The sequence below is a fragment of the Squalius cephalus genome (genome assembly GCF_949319135.1).
Source record: "Squalius cephalus genome assembly, chromosome: 21".
Lineage (NCBI taxonomy): Eukaryota > Metazoa > Chordata > Actinopteri > Cypriniformes > Leuciscidae > Squalius > Squalius cephalus.
The window spans coordinates 25986530-26010080 of record NC_137142.1 but is presented as its reverse complement, the minus strand read 5'-3'; the positions used below and the strand labels follow the sequence as shown (position 1 = coordinate 26010080).

Below are 23551 nucleotides of genomic sequence, written 5' to 3'. Positions count from 1 at the left end.
GTCTGTTTCTTTTTTTCATTCACATAAACCGCCGTTTTCTTTTTTTTGAGCTTTCCTTTGTCTCCGTCGAGTTTTTTGGTGATCTAGTCCAAGTTCTGTGTAAAGGAAGGCTAACTGTTGGGCACTCTGTGAAAGGAAAAAAAGTAGCAGATATTACACAAATAAAAGCTTTCTTCAAATATATGATTACTATACAGCCAGCAAAAAAAAACACCATGACATAAAGCTGTAAACATAAGTAACAGAACAGTACAGTATAAGTTAATGTGTGACATCAAACCGTGAGAGAAGGTGATCTTTCAACTGTTCTCAGGAGAAAGTATATCTATTGAAAAATACACTTTTATATAATCACAACCGTAACCGATTAATCCAAAGCTTTATAATACCCTGCATGCTCAAGGGTTATGCTTGAGTGTGTTAAAGTAAACAGCAGGTAATTTAGCAATTTGGTCTGATAAGGTTTGGGATGAATATAATTGAGTGTTTATGTACCTCATTCAAGGACAGATGAAAATCCTCAGGGCCAAAGTGATCACCTCCTGGCTGCATGTCCAGAATGACAGCTGGGACACGTGCTGGTTGTTCAACAGAACAGGAAGCGTTTGTCAATTAAACAGGCACAGGTTCATGTGTACATTAAAATCACCATAAAATCGAAAATTTTTGTTTGTTTATGGAATATTGCAGTATTTATTATAACTTATTTATCTGTGCCCTCGTAAGTTGCAATCTTGAATCAAAATAACTGTAACTCGCATGAGATCACTACATTGACAGCTACGCAACAAACCACTTTAATGCTTTAAAAAGTTCATTGTAAAGATCATAAAACTAATCCATATGAATTAAGCGGTTTAGTCCAAAATTTCAGAAGAGACTCGATCATTTATATGATAAACCAATTTAATTTAGTCTTTTATTCACATATAAACTTTGACAAAGAACATAAACATAAACAGAAGCTCAACTGAACCTGCTTGACACCTGAGAATGAACTTCATTGGTTCTTGCGTAAGCTCAAACGTGCTGCGTAAAATACATTTAAAATACATTTATTTCATACTAAGTATACTACAAATACATTAACATATTTACTGACATATCGCTTGAGACTTAATTTTCATTTTTGAGTGAACTAACCCTTTAAGCCTAAAATGTGTTTTAATACCACTATTAGTAAGGATAGTGTGATCTCTGTAAAATATCAGTCTTTATGTTCTGAATTCTCCATGTTTAGCATAATAACGGAGATGCGCACAGAATCAGCGCTGTATATCATATAGCGGCCGATTTACAGCACGTGAATTGCACGCTGTATTATATGCCGTCAATCCTTTGAAGTTTGAATAGCGATCGTTATAACTTGTATAACGAAGCAAATGCTTCATGTTTAGTTTTTCATTTATATCTACAATGTAACATTTATGTGATTTATGTTGATTATTATTTTCTTTCATTGTTTTAGAAAACCTTGCACATGTCCATCTATGTTGATGCCAAAGCAATCATTAAAAGGCTATCATCTATTCATGACTCTGAGTTCTCTGACAAGAACACTGTGGCGGTCAGTGCACATTGATCCAGCTAAATTCAAAAATTGTAACACTTTAAATGCAAGATATTTAAAGTGTTCTTGCAATAGTTCCACTTTAACACAATCAAATATACTTAAGTATATCTTTAGTTGGACCTCAGCACTATTTCCTGACAACTTAAGTGCATTAAGTACAAAGTTCCAAAGTATCAAAATTTAGTATACTAAAAGTACAATTGCAGGGTATTTATAGTAAGTTCAAAAATATGTAAATGTATTTGTAGTATACTTAATATACTTATTGTAGAAAACATAAAATAAATGTATTTCAAATACATTTGAGTATATTTATTTTTCACTAGGGAATACAGTAGATAAAGAAGTTCATGTACACTAGTTCATGTTTATCACAAGACCAAACGCAGTGAACGTGTAAGACTAGACTGACAATATCCAAGCGTAATCCGCTGCTCTGGCTCTCCATCACAACACCTGGGCATCACATGCAGCACTTTAAAGTCAACGCTCTTGAAACGGAGTGGATGATGAAAGGCTGCCATGTAGGTGGACTTGGCCCACTCCTTTGCCTGGCTGCCTTATTTCCCCACGGTGATGAGATCTCTCTGAAGTGAAGCTGAGTGTAAAAATCATATGCCTAATCCTTAAAACTCTGTCATCTGCCTCTTATCTGCAGTCCGGCCGCCGGTGTCTCTCTCCATCCTGCTCCTTCTCTGGGCCGCATGTTTCACAAGCTTTCTCCTGACCTTGGCACAGCCCAGTGTATTGTTTCTTATCTCCTCGCCTGATACACTATCTCATAAACATGTTAATCGTCCGAGCTGGCAGCATGTGTGATCAGCGTTTTATCTCCCAGAGAGGAATGGGAGAGATTAGAGGAACTTGCGCTTTTTTCTTTGTGTATGTGTGTGGGGTGTTAGCGAAGGTGTTTCTGTGTGTGTGTGTGTGTGTGTGTGTGTGTGTGTGTGAGTCTGTAATAAAAATAATTAATTGCACACAGATGGAGAGGGAGTCTAACGGAGAGCTCCGGACTAAGATGTGCTGACAGTGTGTCTCACGCAGCAGCTCGCACACAAGGTGACCTCAGGTGGATATGGAGAGGAATCGCTCCACATCACCTGTTTCCAGATCAGTGCTCTTCTCTCCCGAGGAGAGAGTGTAAGTGCTTCTCTTAAGCCCAGGGGTTTATTTGAGAGCTGGGATTACAGCCAGTGACCTCCAAGTTCATTTCCATTATACTACACTCGGTTTATCAGAGTTTTTAATACTGCAGCTTAGTTTTAATAATATTCTTCACTTCTTGGACTAATGAGATGTCCAGATCCCAGATATCTATCTATCTATCTATCTATCTATCTATCTATCTATCTATCTATCTATCTATCTATCTATTAATAAATTATTAATAAATATTAATCCCTTTCCCAGAGTCCTTCATCCAAACTACCTCCTGTTCCTCGACAATGTGCGAACTCCCTAGGTCTATAACCCTAGTCCTATTGTAAGTTCATGCACCACAGTGGTGGATGTTTTGTCTAGGTCTGGGTACTTAAAAAAAATGCTGAAAAAGGCTTGGGGCGATTTGTAGTCAGATCAGCCCATAATACTGATTGTCCTCCAGACCGATTGTCCTCAGCATTATGTGTTTTTCTAATGTCAGGTGTATCTTCTACTCATTATTTCAGAGCATTTGATGTTATTGTATTGATTGTGTAATTGGCATGATACATCTTCTACCTGACTAATAATTAATTGTTACATTTTAAATTTATTAAGACTTACTCTGAAATTATTTCTCAAGTGGATTAAGTGAAGGCTTATGTTACCGCAAATCAAAGTCAGGTAAGTAACGGACTTATGTCCAGTTTTGAGTTGAGCATAGGGCACACTAACTGAGATTTTAGAGCTCCGGCTAACACTTGGCCCTATTTCAAGTGTACTTAGACTGTTAAGGCTAAAAAGGAAATTTCCGTTTAGGACAACAATATGTTGATCGACCAACCTAAGCCTTACCTCTGTTTAATGTAAAATTACTTTAGCTAAGTGTACATGGGAAACCATGGCATGACCAAACCAAAGCTACTATCAGAGAAGTAACATTGAACGGCTTATATCTGTAGTAGTGGTCATGACCTCTGACTAGAGATAGCGTTACTTTAATTCAAGATACAGATCTATGGGGACTAAACAAAATACTTTTAGATAGAGCAAACATGAAAGCGGCCTTCTAAAACAGGACAGTCAATTACCTCTGTCTAGTGACCAAGACTGACGAGTTTGTGATCGCAAGACCCGTGTTAAAGGGCCAGCGCGAGGCTCTCTGGGCGACATAGATTCCAAATGAACGAGTAAAATATAAAGTAAAGAGTTAAATAGAATAATCAAGTGTCTAGATAAATTATCATATAAATGACCAATAACCAATTGACATTCGAGGTCACAAACTACTTTGCCACACTGAAAAGACAAAACGCGCAGGAAACCCTCACATGATTATTGGAAACTGTCGTTGGGCAGAGTGGGCGGGCCTTTATTTTTTTTACTTTACTGGGCTTTATTTTTTTGCCAATTCTTGATGGAAATTTATTCTGGTAAATATATTTTTACTGGCTTTTATTATATTGCTGTTTCCACTATTACAAGTAATATACCACTCGAGTTAGTGTGTTTCACAGATTTGTAAATGTCCACTTTATGCCCAAGAACATCCATTAGTTGTGGACTATAATTGCTTTAGAGAACTGATTAAAAAGGAGAGCATTTATACACTCACCGTTAACATCAACCCGAGCGGTAAACATTTGGATGGCCTTCTTTAGTCTTTCCACATACTTCATGACCCCAGATAAAGGAACTCTGCGGTCTTCTGAATATGCAGTGATCAGAATTGGTGGGTAAAGCTGTGGAAAAAATAAGAAACAATTATTAAATAGCCCTCGAATCATTAGACACAAACTACAAATCAAAAGTTTATTTTAAAACTAGTCTCTTATGCTCACTAAGGCTTCATTTATTTGATAAAAAATACAGTAAAACTATACAAAAAACTTTTCTATTTGAATACATTCTGTGATGTTAAAGCTGAATTTTCAGCAGTCATTACTCCAGTCTTCAGTGTCACATGATCCTTCAGAAATCATTCTGATTTGGTGCTCAAGAAACATTTCTTATTGTTATCAATGCTAACAACAGTTGTGTTGCCTCTTATTTTGGTGGAAACCATGATACATTTGGGTTTTCAGGATTTCTTTATGAATAGAAAGAAACAATTTTTTTTGCAACATTATAAATGTCTTTCCTATCACATTTGATAAATTTAATGCATCCTTGCTGAATAAGAAAAACAAAAACTACCTCTACAATCTAGAACGGTGGTGTACTGTATGTGATATCTGAGTGATTTACCTGAGGTATAATGTTGTGGCAGGGACAGTAAGATGCAATGTTGTCTCTGTGTTCCCTTATAAGGGGGTCTCCCCACTCCCCCCTCTCCTCAACAGTAAGCGGCAGGGAAGGGTCTTGCATTGTGCCAAGAACATCCAGAAAAGGCACCTGCCGAGAATTGCAATGTCATTTATCTTGTGGAAATATGGCTCAGGGAATGTGTGCTCAATGATGTATTGAAGATCCACCTGTAGAATTACAGCTCTAAGGAGCTGTGGGTTATGGTTGCACAGCGCCCCCGCTAGGACAGCTCCAGCACTGCGAGAGGTGAGGGCGGTTAGAGCAGGTTGAGACACTCCCAAGTGATGAAGAGTCTGTACGCAAGCAGCGAGATCTTCCACTCCCCTCCGCTTCTGCAGCACAGAGCCCGCTCGATGCCACGCTAGACCACGCTCACCACCACCCCTGCCCAGTCACAAACAGCACAAGCACACATAAACATGCATTTTGTTTCAGAATGAGTAGAGATGATTAATGAAAAGATGATTAGAGATGAACTTCAGTACCTGACGTGGCAGTAGGCCAGAGCCCAGCCGTCCTCCAGCAACAGTCTCTTCTCAGGACTGAAGCTCATACTGAGGTCGACACCATACGCTCCATATACATGCAGAAGCAGTGGAGCATTATGCAGCTCAGATAATGCAGGCATATGGAGGAGAGTCAAAGGCACCATTGTACCATCCTAAAAAGTCAGACATTGGGATATTATGGCATATTATTGGAATAACATGGGCAGCTTTTTGTACTATTGTAGCTTTATGACTTCTCATATGTAAATAATTTGTACCTGACTGGCTGCCTGCAGGCGTGTAGTGTTGAACTCAGGGAGGGAGATATACCGGGTGTCCTCCTCTGTTATTGTGAGCTTTTGTTTTCTGGAGGAATAGAGGTAGTGTACAGGTGGGTGCACTGGGGAGGACAGGAGAAAACCAAGTGACCCTCTGTCCACAGTCCCAACACGCTGTGGTGATAAATCACAGGCCCACTGGGGAAGCTAAGGGCAAAATAGAAACATTTCTGTTAGAAAGTACAAAGAGCATTTTGGATCCTATCTTTGGACCATAGTAATGTATCAGATTAACCCTCATGGGGTCTGAGAGAAGTTATTGTGGCATTTTCTTTATGAGAAATGATTAGAAGCATGTGATAAATGTGATAATATGTATAAAATGCGCTCTATGAAAAAGGTTACATCACTTATGTTAGGGGTCTTTAGAGACACAAGATAAGACAATGTAACTGTAGCATTTAACTCCTCACAATTTTCTATTAAGATTTGTTTTATTTTATCTTTCCACAATGTAATAAACTTTTATGCTTACTTTATAGTAAAGGATTAAAAGGTTTAATGACATCCTAGGTCTTTCAAATTATATAAGTCAAAATAATAAGAGGTTAACTTCAATATTTTTGAAAGAAGTTTCTTATGCTCATTAAGGCCATGTTAATTTGATCAAATATACAGCAAAAACAGTAATACTGTGAAATATCATGAGAAATTAAAATAACTGTTTTCTATTTGAATGTATTTCAAAGTGTAATTCATTCCTGTGATGATAAAGCTGAATTTTCAGTATCATTACTCCAGTCTTCAGTGTCACATGATCCTTTTGGTGCTCAAGAAACATTTCTTATTATTATTATCAATGGTAAAAACAGTTGTGCTGCTTAATTAATTTTATGGAAACCACTATAATTTTTTTTTTCAGAATTCTTTGATTAACAGAATGTTTAAAAGATTATTTGAAATAGAAAACTTTTGTAACATAATAAATGTATTTACTGTCACTTTTGATAAATTTATTGCATCCTTGCTGAATAAAAGTATTAATTTCAATCAATCAATGAATTAATCTTACTGACGCCACACTTTAGTGTAGTGAACATATACATCATTAGGTTCTCTGAGACCAAGAGCATAAAAACAGTGAAGTCAGTCCTAACAGAAAAAGTAAAGGTTTTAGACTTTCTAATACATTAGTGAAAAGAAATAAGAAATTAATCGAATAAGATGTCATCTATCCAGTAAAAAAAATCTAAAATTGAAATAAAACCTGTCTCTTTAAATTAGCATCATTATAAATAAACACTTGTGTATGTGAATTTGGGATTTGTCACACCTGGAGGGTGTTTAACTGATAGGGCTCTTTTGTGGTAAGAGTCTGGATTTGAAGTCGACACTGTGAATCCTTTACTGTGAACACACAGTGATCCTGAAGCAGCTCCATATCTTTAATGACTGTCCCTGGAACCGCACTGAACACAGGCACCCAGTGTGGCAAGGACGGAGAGGCTAATGGTGCCCTGAGCAGCTTGAGATTTGAGAAAGAAAAAAATTACACATAGTTATAATTTAATTCGGAACAATAATGCTCAAGTCTCTTGGTGCTGGAATAACCTGATACTCCTTATGTGCTCCAGTGTTAGCAAGGATGAACAGGTGGTTGTCCGAGTGCTCCACATGGTAAAGAAGACCAGGTTGGCGGGACTGGATGAGGGTGGGGAATGAAAGTGGAGTCTTGCTGTCAATGAACCAGACCTCAGAACTGATCTTACTACTGCAGTTAATGGTCACCAGCCTCTGGTCTCTGGAACGACTGACCTCCACAAAGAACCTGTGGCAGAAGACCACATCAGTGCTGGACAAAATAACTCTTCACCAACAATTAGGACTTAAAGTCACCATGAAATCAAAATGGACAATTCTAAAATTTTTATGGAATATTGCAGTATTTGTAAATTACTTATCCGTGCATATATATACATATATATACAATGGTGGCCAAAATTGTTAGAACAGTAAGATTTTTTAAAAATGTTTTAATAGAAGTCTCTTCTGCTCACCAAGGCTTTATTTATCTGAAATAGAAAGGTTTTGCAACATAATAAATGTTTATACTGTCACTTTTGATCATTTTACTGTTCTAATAATTTTGGCCACCACTGTATATATCTATATATCTATAAATTGATTGATTTATTTTTCAAGTGGCCATTTCACTGAAGATATACATCACAATAGGGAAGAAAAGACAATCACAACTTCCATTTCATGCCCGCTTTAAGCACACTCTGGTCTTACTCTGGATCCTTTTCTTCATAAACAAGGGTGGTTTGGACACCAGAATCACTGAGATGAAGACGGAAAACACGCAAGCAACGAAGAGTCTCCTGTGTGCTGTAGAAGAGGACGTCATCTGCTGCCCATTCTGCAAGAGAGAAGACATTTGTGGAGGAAAAACTCTGTTTCAATTATTATTAAAGTTTAGTAAATCTTACCAAAGCTGAGCACGTTGTCTAAAACCAACATGGCATTTTGATGCAGGTTGACACCACCTAGATGGACCAACATGCATCTGGTCTCCTCATGGCGGTCTTTCTTCACAGTGGCGGCCATCATGGTCTCTGTGGGAGAGAGTCTGACCCTCTGGATGCTTCCATATCCATCTCCTCCCCAGTCTGCTCTGAACACCTCCGCCATCTCTTGCTCACCTGTATGCATAGATTTACTGGTTTCTACTTGGAACTAGAAAAAAAAGTCTTTTCTGAAATGGTTCCTCTTTAATATTTACCGTGTCCCATGGTCGATCTGTAGATTCCGTTGCCATCTTCAAAGTATACATGATGGTGTCCCTGAAACTTGACATGATGTTGAGGGAAAAATGACTCAAACTGATTTAAAACTTCTATCAATCATATGTATTATACACACTTGGCACCATTACAGTTGCTTACCTCAGAATTTTCTGGCACATTGGCAAACTTCCTATGAATCGAATGCAATCTTCTTTTGAAACGCTGCTCCTGAACTCTGAGTTTCTGCAGTTGGGCTTTAGACAGCTCTGCTGTAGTTTGTGAGAATCCCTAAATGACAGTTGACACAAAACACTGTTGAGAAGTTGATTTGCAGTATGATACTCCATCTACATGCAATTTAAACAGTATTTTGGTAGTTATTTTTATTAATTATTATTATGCATGGTGATCTACTGTTTCGAATGAATAACAATATTTTTCTTGCTTCTGCACTAAATTCACACTTTTACATTCTATTTTTTAATGCTACATATTTTAGAATCTATGAATGATTTTTTTTTATTATTGCCATGCACTTTTATGAGTCTCTTAATTTGCTCAGCTAATGTCAAACATTGTTCATTACAGCAGTTATGCAAAAAGTACGTGCAAACGTAAAACCAAAACATGTATGAACTTGACATTACCTCAGTGTAAAGACGTGAAATGAATGGGTGTATATTCGCCCGATGTATATTGCGTGAAACTGATCGCAAAAGCAGCAGATATGAGGAGGTGATACGATTCATTTAATGCAGCAAGAATGTCCCTTAGTTTCTGATTATGAATGGACGGCGTCTTTCTGCTACCTTAAATGTCAAAAATACAGTGCATTATTCATTCTGGGTAAGTGTCACATTCAAAATATTTAAACCTCCCTGTAGCCCATGTGCTTATTCTGTAGAACTGTGGCGCATTGACACTCGATGTCCGTTCAAATGAGTCGGATCATTTTAATGAACCGGTTGAATTGGTTCACAAAACCTGTTTGAACTATTCATTTACCAGTCAGAATCAATCGGTCAAAGCTGTTCTCTATCAACACTTGAACCTCTTTCGGACATGTCCGACTAAAAATACACCGAGAATCGAATAGTGCACTGATAAAGGTGAGTTTTGTAATGTTGAATGTGAATGCAAACTGTATTTATGTTGTTAATGACTATTTTATGAGCTGAATGGCTGCAACAAACTGAGCTAGAACACGTATGAAATTAAAATAAACACCGCTATTACAGAATATGTACCTCACATTACGTGGCTGTATTTCAAAATCAATATGTCAAGCTACGCAAGGGCTTTTTTTAACCGGCTCTTTGAAACGAACTGTTCAAAAGAACCGATTCGCAGAAATGAGTCAGACTCACTATCACTTATGGCGCTAAAATATGACATCTAGTTCAGGCAAGAGTAATAGAGTCAAAAATCATAGATGATAGCCGATAGAGCAGAGTGTTTGAAGACTCTGGTAATGAATTGGATTTCCTTTCCTCCTCTAACAAGAGGAGGTGGTGTACGGAAGTAGCGTGGGATTTTATTACTAAGCAACAGAGACCAGTACATACCGGCGAATTGGTAAAACGGTATTAAATTGAACCATCGAATTGAACCACATCCAGAGAACAAATGCCAAATAAGCCTTCGACTAGACTCTGCACTTTGTTGTCGTTGTAGTTCTCCGTTATTTTCCGCATGAAGACAAAACAAATCGATCAGGTTGCTCTGGCATGAATAAATGTAAAGATCCTCCGTTAGCTGCGACAGAAATGCTTGCGAATAATCACCAAAATCACGACTCTCACTGTGGAACAGATGTGGCCCGTGCACGATGGGGTCTTCTACGACAGGTGAGGGGGGTTTCAGTGAATGTCCTTCAATGCACAGCTGATTGCATTTATTAAATAACCGTAAATATAATGCGTTATATAATGCGTTTATTACGTTAGACATATGTGTCCAGATAGTAGCATCTTATGTGTCTCTTACAATGCAGGTTCTGAAACGGAAGCAGCTCGACAGTTCAGATGTACAGCAGGTGTCAGTACGAAGATTCTCCTCCTTTAACCTGTTCTCCAGGAGCAGGGTCACTCCCACAGAGACGGATGACCCGTCAGACGGGCAGTGGGTGGAGTACAGAAGTGCAATCTTTCCCCAGTACAGTGCCTTACTCAGGTATGCTGGAGAAAGTGTTGAGTTCACTATTTGTTGGTGTTTTTCATTTCCACATACCCATAGTCTCTCAAGGACTTCCCGTTTTAAAGGATAGTTCACTCAAATATGAAAATTTTGTCATCGTTTACGCACCCTCATGTCATTCAAACTTGTATGATATTCTTTCTTCTGTGAAACACAAAAGGAAAAGTTCTGAAGTATGTTCACGCTGATTTTTTTTTATTCAATGAATGGAGACTAAAGGTGTCAAACTCCAAAAATAACAAAACAATCAACATAGAAGCAACATAAAAGTTCCCTGTGTGACTTCTATTCGCAAAAATAGTCAAAAATCCTGTCTTCACAGCCATTCTTTGTCATTGTATGTAAAATTAAGAGCAGCTTGGACATTCTGCTAATAATAACCGCTTTTATTTATTGCAGAATGGGTGAGTAAACAATGACATAATGTTAATTTTTGGTTTGTGTTCTTTTTGTTCATGTCAGTATGATGATTACAGTTTTTCTCAGTCGCTTTGGTACATTTCTTATATATGGTATAGTTTTTTTTCACTAGGCCAGGGTATGCTTAGCCACATTGTCAATATAACAGTGTACTCTGTATTTTCAGATATAAACTATGACTACGATTTTGATGACAATGATTGAAAATGCACAAGACTGCATTTTATCTGTATGGCATATATACATTTCAACTGTACAAACTTTTGAATGATTGAGGACAAGGTTGTTCTCCCAACATTCTGCTCTACCTTTCGACCCTTTCGACGCATCCTTACTTCTCTTCTTCTTCCTGACTGTTGACCCTGTCTGTTTCCTTGTTGTGCTCTGTCTAAATTCCAAATGAAGCTTCATGAGATGCACCTCTGAGCTATTTTAGAGAACTGTAATGGTGAAATAGTGAATAGTGAAATTGTTCTCACTTCCTTCAATAGTGAAATTCAAAATTCACCTCCGCAATTCATCAATTCAGGACACATTTACAAAAAAATTAAATGTATAGAAAATATGCTTGACAGTTTATGACAACTACAACCATTTTGCATTTAATGACTTGTGCAAAGAGCTAATGTTTGAGGGGTAAGACTAATCAGCAGAGAACCAGTATAATATATTTTGATCAACATGACATAAGCAATTGATAATTTAGGAAACAGCAGGCAATTGTACATAATCGATTGCTTTTATGATGTGCACACGTGACTAAATGATGTGGAGGCTGAACAAGTAGTTTTGAGAGTTTCAGTTATGATCTGAGAAGTGCACCAAAGCGACTGAGAAAAACTGTAAACACATTATGTTGTTCACATTTCATGCTAACATTAGTATTTGGTCAGCATCTCGGCATATTTGTGTCTAAATCATGTTTCTTAATGCATTACAGAGACAATCTTGGACCTATTAGAGTAGATGAGGTGCTCAGCAGCTTTGACAACACAGGAAATGTCTGTGAGTATCTCTTCTGTTCACGTTCAGACTTCAGTTGTTGCATGTAGGTTGTGAAACAGATCACATGGTGGTAATCATGTTCTTTGAATGCAGTCTGCTATACTTTGATTATGAATATTTCACTGTAGTCTTAAGCTGAACATGACCTATAGCAGGCAGCAGGGGGTCCGATAAAGCTGCAGCTCCATGGCACACCAGAGGCAGGCACACTTGAGCCTCATAAGCACCTCATTATAAGCAACTTACTGACTCCTGCTGTCTATGACAGGGGTGTTAAAGTATATTATTCTTTCCTAGTGCATTAAATAGTCTGTGAAATGCACATTTTCATGTTATACACTACTATTTAAAAGTTTGGGGTTAGTAAGATTCTAGTTTTTTTGAAGAAATTAACACTTTCTTGCCTTTGTAGTGCAGTATTAAAGTCTGTCCACAAATGTAAATGTACCTTCATGCCGTTCCATACCTTTCTTCTGTTGAACACAAAAGGACTTGTTCGGCAGATACACCAAAGACATACACTTTTCTGAATCTGTCGCCAGTTATGGTTCTTTGTTGCGTGGATGAAAGAATGGCTCAGATGTTTTTATTTGAAAACATATTTAAAACTTTTTTTTTTATGCAGATTACTTGTTTTAGTATAGGAAGGAGACTGATCCCGTGCTGGTTTTTAGTAGATTGTGGACTGAAATGTCTTGAAATATTTGGCTCTTTTACTGGATTAGTGAAAAGGGGCAGCATAGCTCTCTTCTACGGCAGGGTCATCGCTTCTCTTTTCAGACCTTCCTCTCAACCACCCTTAATTGATCTTACGCATTGGTAAGCCCAAACATCTCCCCCATGTCCTTGTCAGCTCAGCTGGGCAGGCTCATTGTCTGCAAAGGAGGGGGGGCGGGATGCCCCATGTATTACCCACCTCACATACCCAGTTTAAAATCCTTGTCTCAGGATTTGACAAGCCGAAAGGTCTCTATGTCCTCTGAGGCACTGAATGTGGATTAGCTATCCAAATGTATGGATTACGGTGATCCAACTTGTCAGGGTTGGAAGGGTTGATGGTGCTGTGGGTTTAAGTGCTGTTGTTTCCAGCAGGGATCAAGAGAGACACAAAAGGTCTTATCTGAACATGCTGGGTGGACATGAAGAGCTTTAGAGAGGCTTGTTGACCACTGGTTTGGATTCAAACATCAGTTCTTCTGCTGTCATATGTTTGGGTCAGAGTTGGTTAAAAACTAAAGAAAAATTTAGTTGTAGTATTCTTAATTTGGAATACTGATACTCATTTCAGAGGAGCTCTTTGCAGCCAGGTGATGTAGTTGACGAAAGAAGTCTGCTTTGGACCAATCATGAACTTCTGACGTAACGATTATTGGAATAATTTTACAAGTAAATACCATTTTAGTCTTTCTACTTCAAAGCAAGTTGACTGAGCATCTGCAACCGTAGTTTGACGCATGTATTATTATCTTTATCCGCAATAGACTTACACACAATACAGCAAGACTAAGGAAGGCGTCGGCTAACACCACATTAAAAAGTTACCATAGTAAAAGTAAAAACCATAGCATAAAAGTACCATATAGCAAAAACCTGTAATATTGACATTGAGTTAATACATATGAAAACATAAACCAACACATTCTCACCTGTGAAAGGTTATCCCATTCCTTCTGGAATTTTCATTCTTGATGGGTTCACAACCAGAAGCTGCGCAATGTTGTGGCATCATTGATTCTTACTCTGAGTGACGACATGCTGACTGTTCCATAATGGCGCGTTTGGAACGGTCGAATGTGGCAACTTCATATACATATCTGATGTTCACGTCCTTGGACTCGTAATTATGTTTCTCTATGGCAACATTATCAGCACACATGGCACTGATGAAGAGTTGAACCCGAAAACGTGTTGCACTTTTGCACTTTTTTTGTACTTTTGCACTTTATTTGTGGCCTCTGGACAAAAAAACTTTTTGGCCTATATTCGTGTTTTGATCTTTTTTCTGATTTTTGAGTTCCTTTTGGAGCTACGCACTGCAAGAAGATATTACTCATCAGTTTAGGACTAATGTTTGGCGCTACGCCTTTCCATCCCCAACATTATCAATGGTGAAATGAATCTGCAGCTGTCAGGTGGTACAAGTCAGAGCTCTTTGTTTACGTTCATTATTATTATAATGTTATGAGCTTTGAAACATGATTTAAGGCCATGTGTATGTGTAAAACCCATGTGTATCTTTAACTACACATCATACACTGTATTATGAACACCTATGAAATAACTTGTTTTTACCTTTTTAAGCTGGAAGCTGTATGTGTGGGATTCACTTAAAAGTATCATTCAGTAATCAAATTGCAAAGATCAGTGCGAGATTATGCTTTAGATCGAGTAGCTAGATGCTAGTATTTTAGGACACTGTTCTGTCCGCATTGGATGAAGAATGCATGTATGAGAAGAGAACCGTTAACAGAACCAAACATTATTGGGTATTTGTTGGATACTCTCAGCCAGTCCAGCCAGGTTCTTTATCCTGAGTGAACATTCTTCATAGAGGTCACATGATGAGGTGGAGGAACTGATCCTCTTTAAAATTACGACTTTCAGGCTTGCTAACAGGCAGTGCTCAGTCTCAGCAGGGTTTCTGCTGAACACCCTGCCATTGCATTTATCACAAATCCATGTGTAATGGTGACTTTTAGAGCCTTTTCATAGTTAAATAAGTGTTATTAGTGTGTGTGTGTCTTTCTTTTTATGTGAATCATGTGTTTGTTTGTGTGCGTCCAATGGTCTCCACTCATATGCCCGTCTGTTCTACCCCCTGCTTGGGCAATTATGTAGATTGGGGGACCCGGTGTACTAATTGCTCAGATTGAGGCTGTCCAATGAGGCCTGGTTAGACCTGCAGAGGTCAGAGGTCTGGCTCTCCATCTCTGCCTTATTCTGCTCTCCTGTGTTGGTGAGAGTTAATTAACGCTGCTCTCAGACTGTTTACAGGACGGCTCGCTGACCAGACTCAAGCCCTCATTACTGCAGAACGGCCTGTTGAACGTGTGCATACAGGGTCCAAAAATTAACACTCGCCAAGCACCAAATGCCAACCAGAATTGTCCTTGCCGAATAAATAGAACAGTTTCTCGCCAGTTGGCTGGAAACTTTATTAGGAACTACCCGCTGTTGTAAGCAATGTGAACTATTCAGTCAATCAAATTAAACCGTCTACTACTAGTAAAAAAATTTTTTATCTCAGATGTGCAAAATAATGATCAATATTGCAAAGAATTTTTTTCATTTTATTTTTTATCAATAATAATAATTTTGGCCTATAAGAAATATTTATGGCTGTTCTCAGTTCACACAGCATTGTCAGGTTACCTGCAGTATTTTTAACTATACAAATACATACAAACACATGTTTTTTTAGGTTTGTTATTTATTCTAACATATCACCGAAGCGGCATCGTATTTTACAATATGTTTGATTATTTATAGAGAGATTTTATTTTTTTATTATTTATAGAGTTATAATTGTTATACAAAAACTGCAGATGTTAGTGACATAATGACAAATACTTTATTTTCATAATTTTGACAAAATATTACAGCTTCAGCAATGTTAGGACAAGAGGCGGTTTTAACTTTAGGTGGCATAACATCTTATGCACAAAAGCCATTGGCACATCCGGCTGTCATTGGCATGTGCCAATTGAATCTAAAACTTGTGACGTGTGCTGATGGATTGCCGTATGTCACCATACAGTATTTTGTGGCACCTCCAATTGTCTTGTGACACATGCACTAAACGTGACATTTAATTAATAATACGTTTGTTGCTTTAAAAAAAAAAAAAGGTTTATTACTTGCATCCTGGAGTTAATATTTACAACAACCATTAGGCTTCTCCATATGTTAAATATCTGCCTCGTGGCCCATTGTATGTACTTATATTTATTGTATTATGCCACTTAAGTACAGATGTGCCACAAACTAACTACATGTTTGAACAATAATACCGATCTGTAAATATGTTTAATTGACACTGAATATTTAGGATTTTGTGTCACAGTTAAATTAGTATAGCTGCTCAACTCATCTGTCAGTCACTACTGGAGGTGCCACAACATTTGACGACATGTTGTAAGTGGCACATGAAGCAATCCATCGGCTTATTTCACAAGTTTTAGTGGCACATGCCAATGAAAACCGGATGTGCCACTATATGTGCCACTAAGCATAGCAGTATGTGCCAATGGCTTCTGTGCGTAAGATGCCATGCCACTTAATGTTAAAGGGTTAGTTCACCCGAAAATGAAAATTATCCCATAATTTACTCAATCTCAAGCCATCAGGTGTATGACTTTCATCTTTTAGCCAAACACAATCAGAGTTAAATTAAAAAATATCCTGGCTCTTCCAAGTTTTATAGATAATGGCCGTACACTAGTCTAGTTCCAGCGGAAGAGTGCCCTCTGGAAGCCAGTGATTATAGTTTATAAAGTTAGAAATATGGATATTTTTCTTACAAAAACACATTGCTATGCTTCATTAACCCCCTGGAGCCATATGGATTACTCTTATGATGGATGGATGCGCTTTTTGGTGCTTCAAAATGGTACCATTCACTCCCATTATAAAGCTTGGAAGAGGAAGTTTTTTTTTTTATATAACTCCAATTGTGTTTGGCTGGAAGAAGAAAGTCATACACGCATAGGATGGCTTGAGGGTGAGTAGATTATGGGATAATTTATCATTTTTGGGTCAACTAACCCTTCAATACTGCTACTGGTTACGACTTTATACTTGAAACTTCAGGATTTTATTCTCAAACAAGGACTGTTTGAGAGTATTCCTTGTTCTATTTCACTTATACTATATCCATTTTTTTACGTAATGCTAAAAATGTGACTGCTAAATGTTTAATTTCACATTAAGTTAATTTTAAACCTTGTGTGCAAAAGCTCTGTGCCAAAAAAACTGGTGCTACTGGTGAAAAGGCCAAGAACTGCTTTCATGATAAAGCCACCTACGGGAAATATTGTGTATGTTTGAGTGAATCAGAACTGACCTGGACTCTGTGCTGAATGATAAATAACTGACCCAGATTAAAGTCATTATGGGAAGCATTATTATAAAACATAATGTTCTTTTTCTGGCTATGTGCAAGATGGCATCATAAAAGGATTTGCTTTTCTATATAAGCACGAGTATAAAAGCAAATGTTCTTAATCGTGGCTACAGGGGTGAGCAGTGGGGCGAGCTGTATCAGAGTTAAGAGATGTGATAAAGAAAACCCTGAGGGAAAGAAATTACAATACTAGACTTTGCAGGGACATTGTGCGGGGTGTAATGCCACTGTAATTACTAACATACCTTAGCAGCCAGGTAACACTTTTTCTTTTGTTGCAAAGGTCCCTCCTTATCTGGAATTAGATGGGAGAGAGGGAGAATGAAGAAAATAATAACACCCTAGATATTCACACTCCGGACTTGTGTAATATTAGACATTTTCTCCATCATTTTTTCAAGTTTTCACCTTTTGAGGGGGTCACCTTTTGCCCATCATGCATTATGTTTTTGACTATTCACTTGCCTGTGAACTAACTGGCCTCAAAGGTGAGGCTAGGCTTTGATGAAGTGCACACAATTGTTGTCCTAAACATTTGAATTACTTTGATAAAACCATGAGACGCCATGCTTTGCTGTGATTTTATCACAGATAAAAGGTGTTTAAAACTTTCCAAGAGCAACAGATTGGCTGGATAGACACTTTCAAACTAACATCTATTTTGCATATCTATCAGGGGCAAATTTTAAGCTTAGGAGAGCAAACTTACACTTATGACACCAGCATCTTAATGTTAAATATATTACAGAGTTGTAATACAGATGCAATCTTTTTCTTTATTATTTCATTAATTAATCAGAAAGTAATGAATACAAATCTTGATGCCAAATCAAGCTCAGCCTTCTTCATGGTTGTTCCATCGTACAATGTCTAAAGAATCACGGTAGTACCATGGTACTTTTAAGCACTTTTTTTGATTACTAGACCTCTGTTTCTCTGTGAATGTGCGTTTCTGTGCTCCCATTGGACTTGTATGTGATTAATGCAATGTAGTTAATTTGTCTCTCATATCTCTGCCCAATCCATCAGACTGCACTTTTTTGTCATCCTATTGGTGCGTTTGTGGACCCCCTCAATGCTCGAACTCACCCTTTCACCTGTATTGAGTCCCCAGTTCCCGCTTTGCCTAGCAACCATGCCAGGTCTCCAGCAGCCCTAATGTACTTGATGATGTTTTAAAGCAAAAAGATCATTTATCTGATTAGCATCTTGGTGGAGAACAAGCCATGTGAATGGCCAACTCTGACTCAGAGCTTGGGCAGCACTCCAAAAAACCTGACTCCCGGGAGGGATGCGTACGGAATGTATGTATGTTCGTCTGTAAAGCACTCAATGTAATGACTCTCACACACTTTTTTTTGTAAGTGCTGTCTCTTGGTTTACATGTTTGTTACCTAATTAACAGAAAATTAACAGAAAAAAGCCTATTCAAAAAAGACATGGCATGTCAGTTACATGCCATGTATTATTTTGAATAGGCTTTTATGTTTTTACAAATGTTAATTTGAATCATTTATATAAATATTGAATATTTTAGTTTAATTTAAAACTTTATATCCTATGGTGAAAACCTGTTAAATAAACAGATGTATTTATCTCTATATTATTAGACACTTAAATTCACCAACATTTAGTCAAAAATGGGTTTTATATATTCATTTTGGAATTACTTATTTCAATATATATTACAATTTTATATTTGATGCACTAATAATAACATTTTGGTCAATGCGATAAACTGATAATTATTTTCATGGTATGGCCGATATTATAATTCTAGACTATTTTGTCTAAATCAATAATAATAGTAATAAAAATCTAAAATCAATCATTATAAATGCTAAGTGAATTTAGGTATTACAACATTATGTACAATGAGAAAAATTTATATTCATTTTGAGATTTTCTAAAGATTACATTTAACAGTGTTCTTAAAGTGTTTTGTAAACTTTTAAGTGGGTGTTTAAATAATTGGCGAAGGTAATCAATGTAAAAACAGGAGAAATGAGCATGAACAGTTAAATTTCAAATGTCAGCTGATATATATCCAGTATCAATATTGATATTAATAAATCGGATGATAACAGATATTTTGTGTGTATCTTTAGTCCATTGTGCCTTGACTAATATACTTAACCATAATCCACAAAAGTTAAGGTTGATCAGAATGAATCAAAAAAATATTGTCAAATATGTTTGATGTTGTCAAGGTCGGTTCTGTGAGGTCACCGGCATTGGTGAAGAGTGCTGTGTCGCTTAGTGTCTCGGTGACAGCTGATCGGGGGTTCTGGATCCTGAAATACTCCCCCCCTCCCCAGCTGGACATGGTGCAGCCTGTCTTTTGTATTTGACCAGCCAGCCTGAAAGCTGGGGGCCAGTGCTGCTCTGAGGGAGAGCCAGTGTGGAGAAAGGGACCGAAGAAAAGGAGAGAAGTAATTACGTCCAGTCATTGAGTTCTGAAGATCCCCCCCCAGGTTCATTACAGGGGCCCTGCACTGGCGACAAAACGTCGGCCATTTGGAGCGAAAGGAGCAGGAATGTTTTGGAGGAATATGACACCTCCAGATCCCAGCTCTGGCAAGAGAAGCAAGATTAAGAAGCCCACACCCCCTGCTTTTGGGTTGCGGCGCAGAGAAGTGTAGAAACGGGCTGATTGCTTGGCTTGCCCATTGTCTGTACTTCTTCATATGTACCGCAAGCCGTTTCACATCACTAGCTTTTCAGGACAGGACCGGACAGGACAGAGGCCCCACACTTTTGCTTTTTGTCCACTCTTATCTTTCTTTTCAAAGGCTCAAAGTAGAATTTTCTGTCTTAGAGTTCCCCCAAAAATGAAAATCATTTACTCACCCTCATGTTGCTGTAAACCCACATGACTTTCTGATATAAAAAAAAAAGCCCTGAGTGTTTTTTGTCCATTCAGTATTGTTTTGGACCCCACTGACTTTCATTGTATGGAGAAAACCAATATTTTTATGTTCTGCAGAAGACAAAATGTCATACAGGTTTGGAACAACATGAGGGTGAGTAAACTTTCTGGCCAAGTTGTGAATGAATCTAGTGAATGGATACTGGTTCAACCACTGCACCTCATTTCTGCCCTCTCACTCAGTTCGGAGCGGCCCACCTCTGTTCCAGCAGGTTGGTTCCTGTCTCATTGTCTTGGTGGAGCCATGAGGGGATGTAATCTTCAGTAGAAAGGAGAAGTCATTTATTAGTCCCAACCCAGGGGTTCATGCTTCACAAAACGTATTGAGGCTGTGCCGACCAATCAGAACGCAGAATTAGGGGAGTGTTGTGGGGGTGACGTTGCTGCTTCTTTCACCCACCTCTCCTTTCCCATCCGGCCCAAAAGGATTATGGGGGATTGATGTAGTGCGGGTCCAGTGGCCAGATGATGCCAAACCTCCCCACTGAGCTTTTTAGGTGCATGTCTGTAAAGCTTGTCTCAGAAAAGAGCCTTTCAAATGTAACACAACTGTATGTTTCGGTAGAAACCGTGCCCGTGATCTTCAAATATCTGACCGCCGTTTGAGAGATGCACTATTGTTTTGTAAGTACACTAGTTAAAGAGCCTGCCAACACCCACCCCTTCTCTAGCACACAATCACATCACACTCTGTATAACAGTTTGTGGCACACAAAGATGCACACAATGATACTCTTACACGCACACACACACCCACATTCCCTCCAAACAATCCAGTCGATGCTTTTTCGCTGCTTTGCCAAGTGGCTTTTTACAACTGTTCCACAATGGAGAAGCTAATTACTGTAGATTTGGAGAGCTGGTTAATTGATCGTGCTAGCGTCCTAATTGCATCTCTCTTACCTGGGGCCTCTGAAATGGCAGTGAATGCCTCTCATATGACCTCTGTGTTTTGACACAGTGAGAAAAACACATTGCTGAAACTCTTCAGAGGGATACTTGTGGAGAGAAGGCATGTTTATTTAGGTGTTTTTTTGGGGGGGATCGGCCATTTTTAAACCTCTCATGGTGGTTATACGGCGTATCTGCTGTAATTGTTTTAGCTTTATTAATTGTGCATCCAGTTGGGGGCACTCTCATACTTTGCAAAACTGTTCTCTTGGCATTATCTGATTGGACAAATGTCCCTCTGTTATTTATTCAGTTTTTAAAGGTCTAAAAAACACCTGGCTTATTAGTAATGCCACCCTCTTACTTTATAGAACTTTGTGAGATTGTATTTACCAATCAAACAAGTGACTTGCTGTGTTGTTCAAATTGTAGCGGCTAACTTGCTAAATTGACACTTCATTCCCCTCGTGATGAAGATATTAATTGAGGAGTGTCACATTACGTTGCATGAAGAGGTAATTCAGTCTATCTGAACTCACGCACTTGTTCTGTCACTCACTCACTCTCAATTTAACGCGCGCGCACACTGATGATGCGCCGTTGCCCTCGCTGCGAGTGTGAGCTGAAACCCATAGCGTGCTTCAAATTGGGGCATCACTAATCAATGCGAATCATTTAAGTCCATTCTCTCATGTGCCACAAAACCCAGCTTTTTAGCAATCAATTCAAAACAAGTGCCATCGGCCTTTCCAGTCTGCGGTACACGTAGCTATACGGGCGAGTATTCGTAGGGAACGAATGTGCGAACGAGCCTGAGCTCAGCAGGAATGCGCGTATGTATGTGTGTGTGTGCGTCGGCGTAAGCGCATGCATGTTTTCTGCCGCTTTTTCTCTTCAGTTAAACGCCCGTCTACATTTGGATGTACTCTTGTGTGTATACAAGAGCTCTGCATCAGATTGAATTAGCCAGTATTGTCCTGCTCACTAAAAGGGGGCTATGCTATTAGCAACCTTTCTAAGGACCACCGCATCCTGCACCAGGCAATCAGATCACTCAAGAGCCTCTTTCCCCTGCCGTGACCTGGGCTCCGGGCCCGTGTCTAGTAAAGACCGCTTCTCTAATGTCCCTCTCCAGCCTCTACTAAGCCCCCACCAGCCAGCGGCGAGCCCCCTGCGTCCTTCACCTCACACAGGGGAAGAAAGACAAGGTCACGCACATGGAGAAATAAAGGAGAAATGATTCCCATTCAATTGAGGTGAAGCATTCCATTTAGCAGCTAGCCCCGGGCTGCCACCGGGAGAGAGCTCTAACTGGCCAGTGCATGCACCATGCACATTGCCCAACTGTGGGTGTACGTTATTTAGAGAGGCTTGCATGGCTCTGACAGGCTATTATACTGTAAATAATGAAGAGATGGGCTTCAGATATGAAGCGATCAGACACAAGCTTGTGGTCATGAGAGAGAAACTGAGAGGGTGTGGAATGGATCCGCTGTTGTATTGTTGTCTCCTTTGCCAGAGTTGGATTGATTTAAGACACATTCTTTTTCGCTGTCTATTATTAATAACTTTTTTTTTGTGTCAGTCATGGCCTAAAACCCTTGCAAAAAGTACTTTGATGGCATCAAGGTACAGTAATGGTATCTGATGATAATATCATGGTACTGAATGACTTGCATGTTCATTTATACATCCATATGGTATTGATGTGGTACAAAGAATATGCCCAAAAAATCTATCTCTATGGTACCATATGGGTTAATCTCATGAAAACACGTCCATGTGATATTTCACACCAAAATTAAATTTTTTAGACGACTACGTTTTTTTTTCTTTTGCATTGTGACATTTTCATAATAATGCAGTATGTTTTGTTTGTCTGGACATTTTTTTGTTGATTTAATTTCTACTTTTTTTCAGTGGTTATTCCCTTTATATATTATTTGTTACAGTAATACTTAATAATGTATTTAAGCAAAAAACAAAATCCATATATTAGCATAAAACAAGGCAGTGCATCAAATACTACATGATGGATTCAGTTTTAATAAATAAATTATATCTTGTTTTGCATTTAATTGAGATTTTTGTCATGTATCTTTTTGATTAGGAAAACAATGTGACCATGCAAAAATGCTGAATGGTCTTAAAAATAGGCTGTTTTTTTGTTTAAATTTTTTTTTTTAATTTGATCTTTTGTGAAATATTACGTTTCATGAGGTCCCAAAGCCATGGTAATACTGTGGTACTTTTTAAGTGAAACGTTCTAATTGGGCTCTAGGAATCAGACTCAATTCAGCTGGTAGAGGAAAAGAGTGAAGGAGGGGTAGATGGGAGGAAGGATTAATCTCGAGTAGACACACTGCTGCTCGTCTGGATATATAGAAGTTCATTATTAATATTGATAGAGATG

General features: G+C 38.3%; 2 protein-coding genes across 2 annotated transcripts in view; one reads left to right on the top strand and one right to left on the bottom strand.

The window, feature by feature from the left end:
- Positions 1-15: 15 nt before the first annotated feature.
- On the bottom strand, positions 16-9520 carry prepl (prolyl endopeptidase like; the record flags this gene model as incomplete). The annotated part of the gene is made up of 14 exons (XM_079854986.1): positions 9223-9520; positions 8735-8863; positions 8572-8638; positions 8279-8491; positions 8082-8208; positions 7398-7614; positions 7120-7311; positions 5787-5993; positions 5506-5681; positions 5188-5404; positions 4961-5107; positions 4329-4455; positions 496-578; positions 16-126 (listed from the first exon to the last, which is right to left on the bottom strand). The coding sequence occupies exons 1-14, from the start codon at positions 9322-9324 to the stop codon at positions 16-18; spliced, it is 2115 nt and encodes a 704-aa protein (XP_079711112.1). The 5' UTR covers positions 9325-9520.
- A 486-nt stretch (positions 9521-10006) lies between these two features.
- Positions 10007-23551, top strand: part of camkmt (calmodulin-lysine N-methyltransferase) — a 101296-nt gene continuing 87751 nt past the window's right edge. The window contains exons 1-3 of the mRNA XM_079854988.1: positions 10007-10422; positions 10569-10747; positions 12132-12196. Of these exons, the coding sequence (XP_079711114.1) occupies positions 10303-10422; positions 10569-10747; positions 12132-12196 (364 nt within the window). The 5' untranslated portion in view covers positions 10007-10302. The remainder of the gene's footprint in view (positions 10423-10568; positions 10748-12131; positions 12197-23551) is intronic.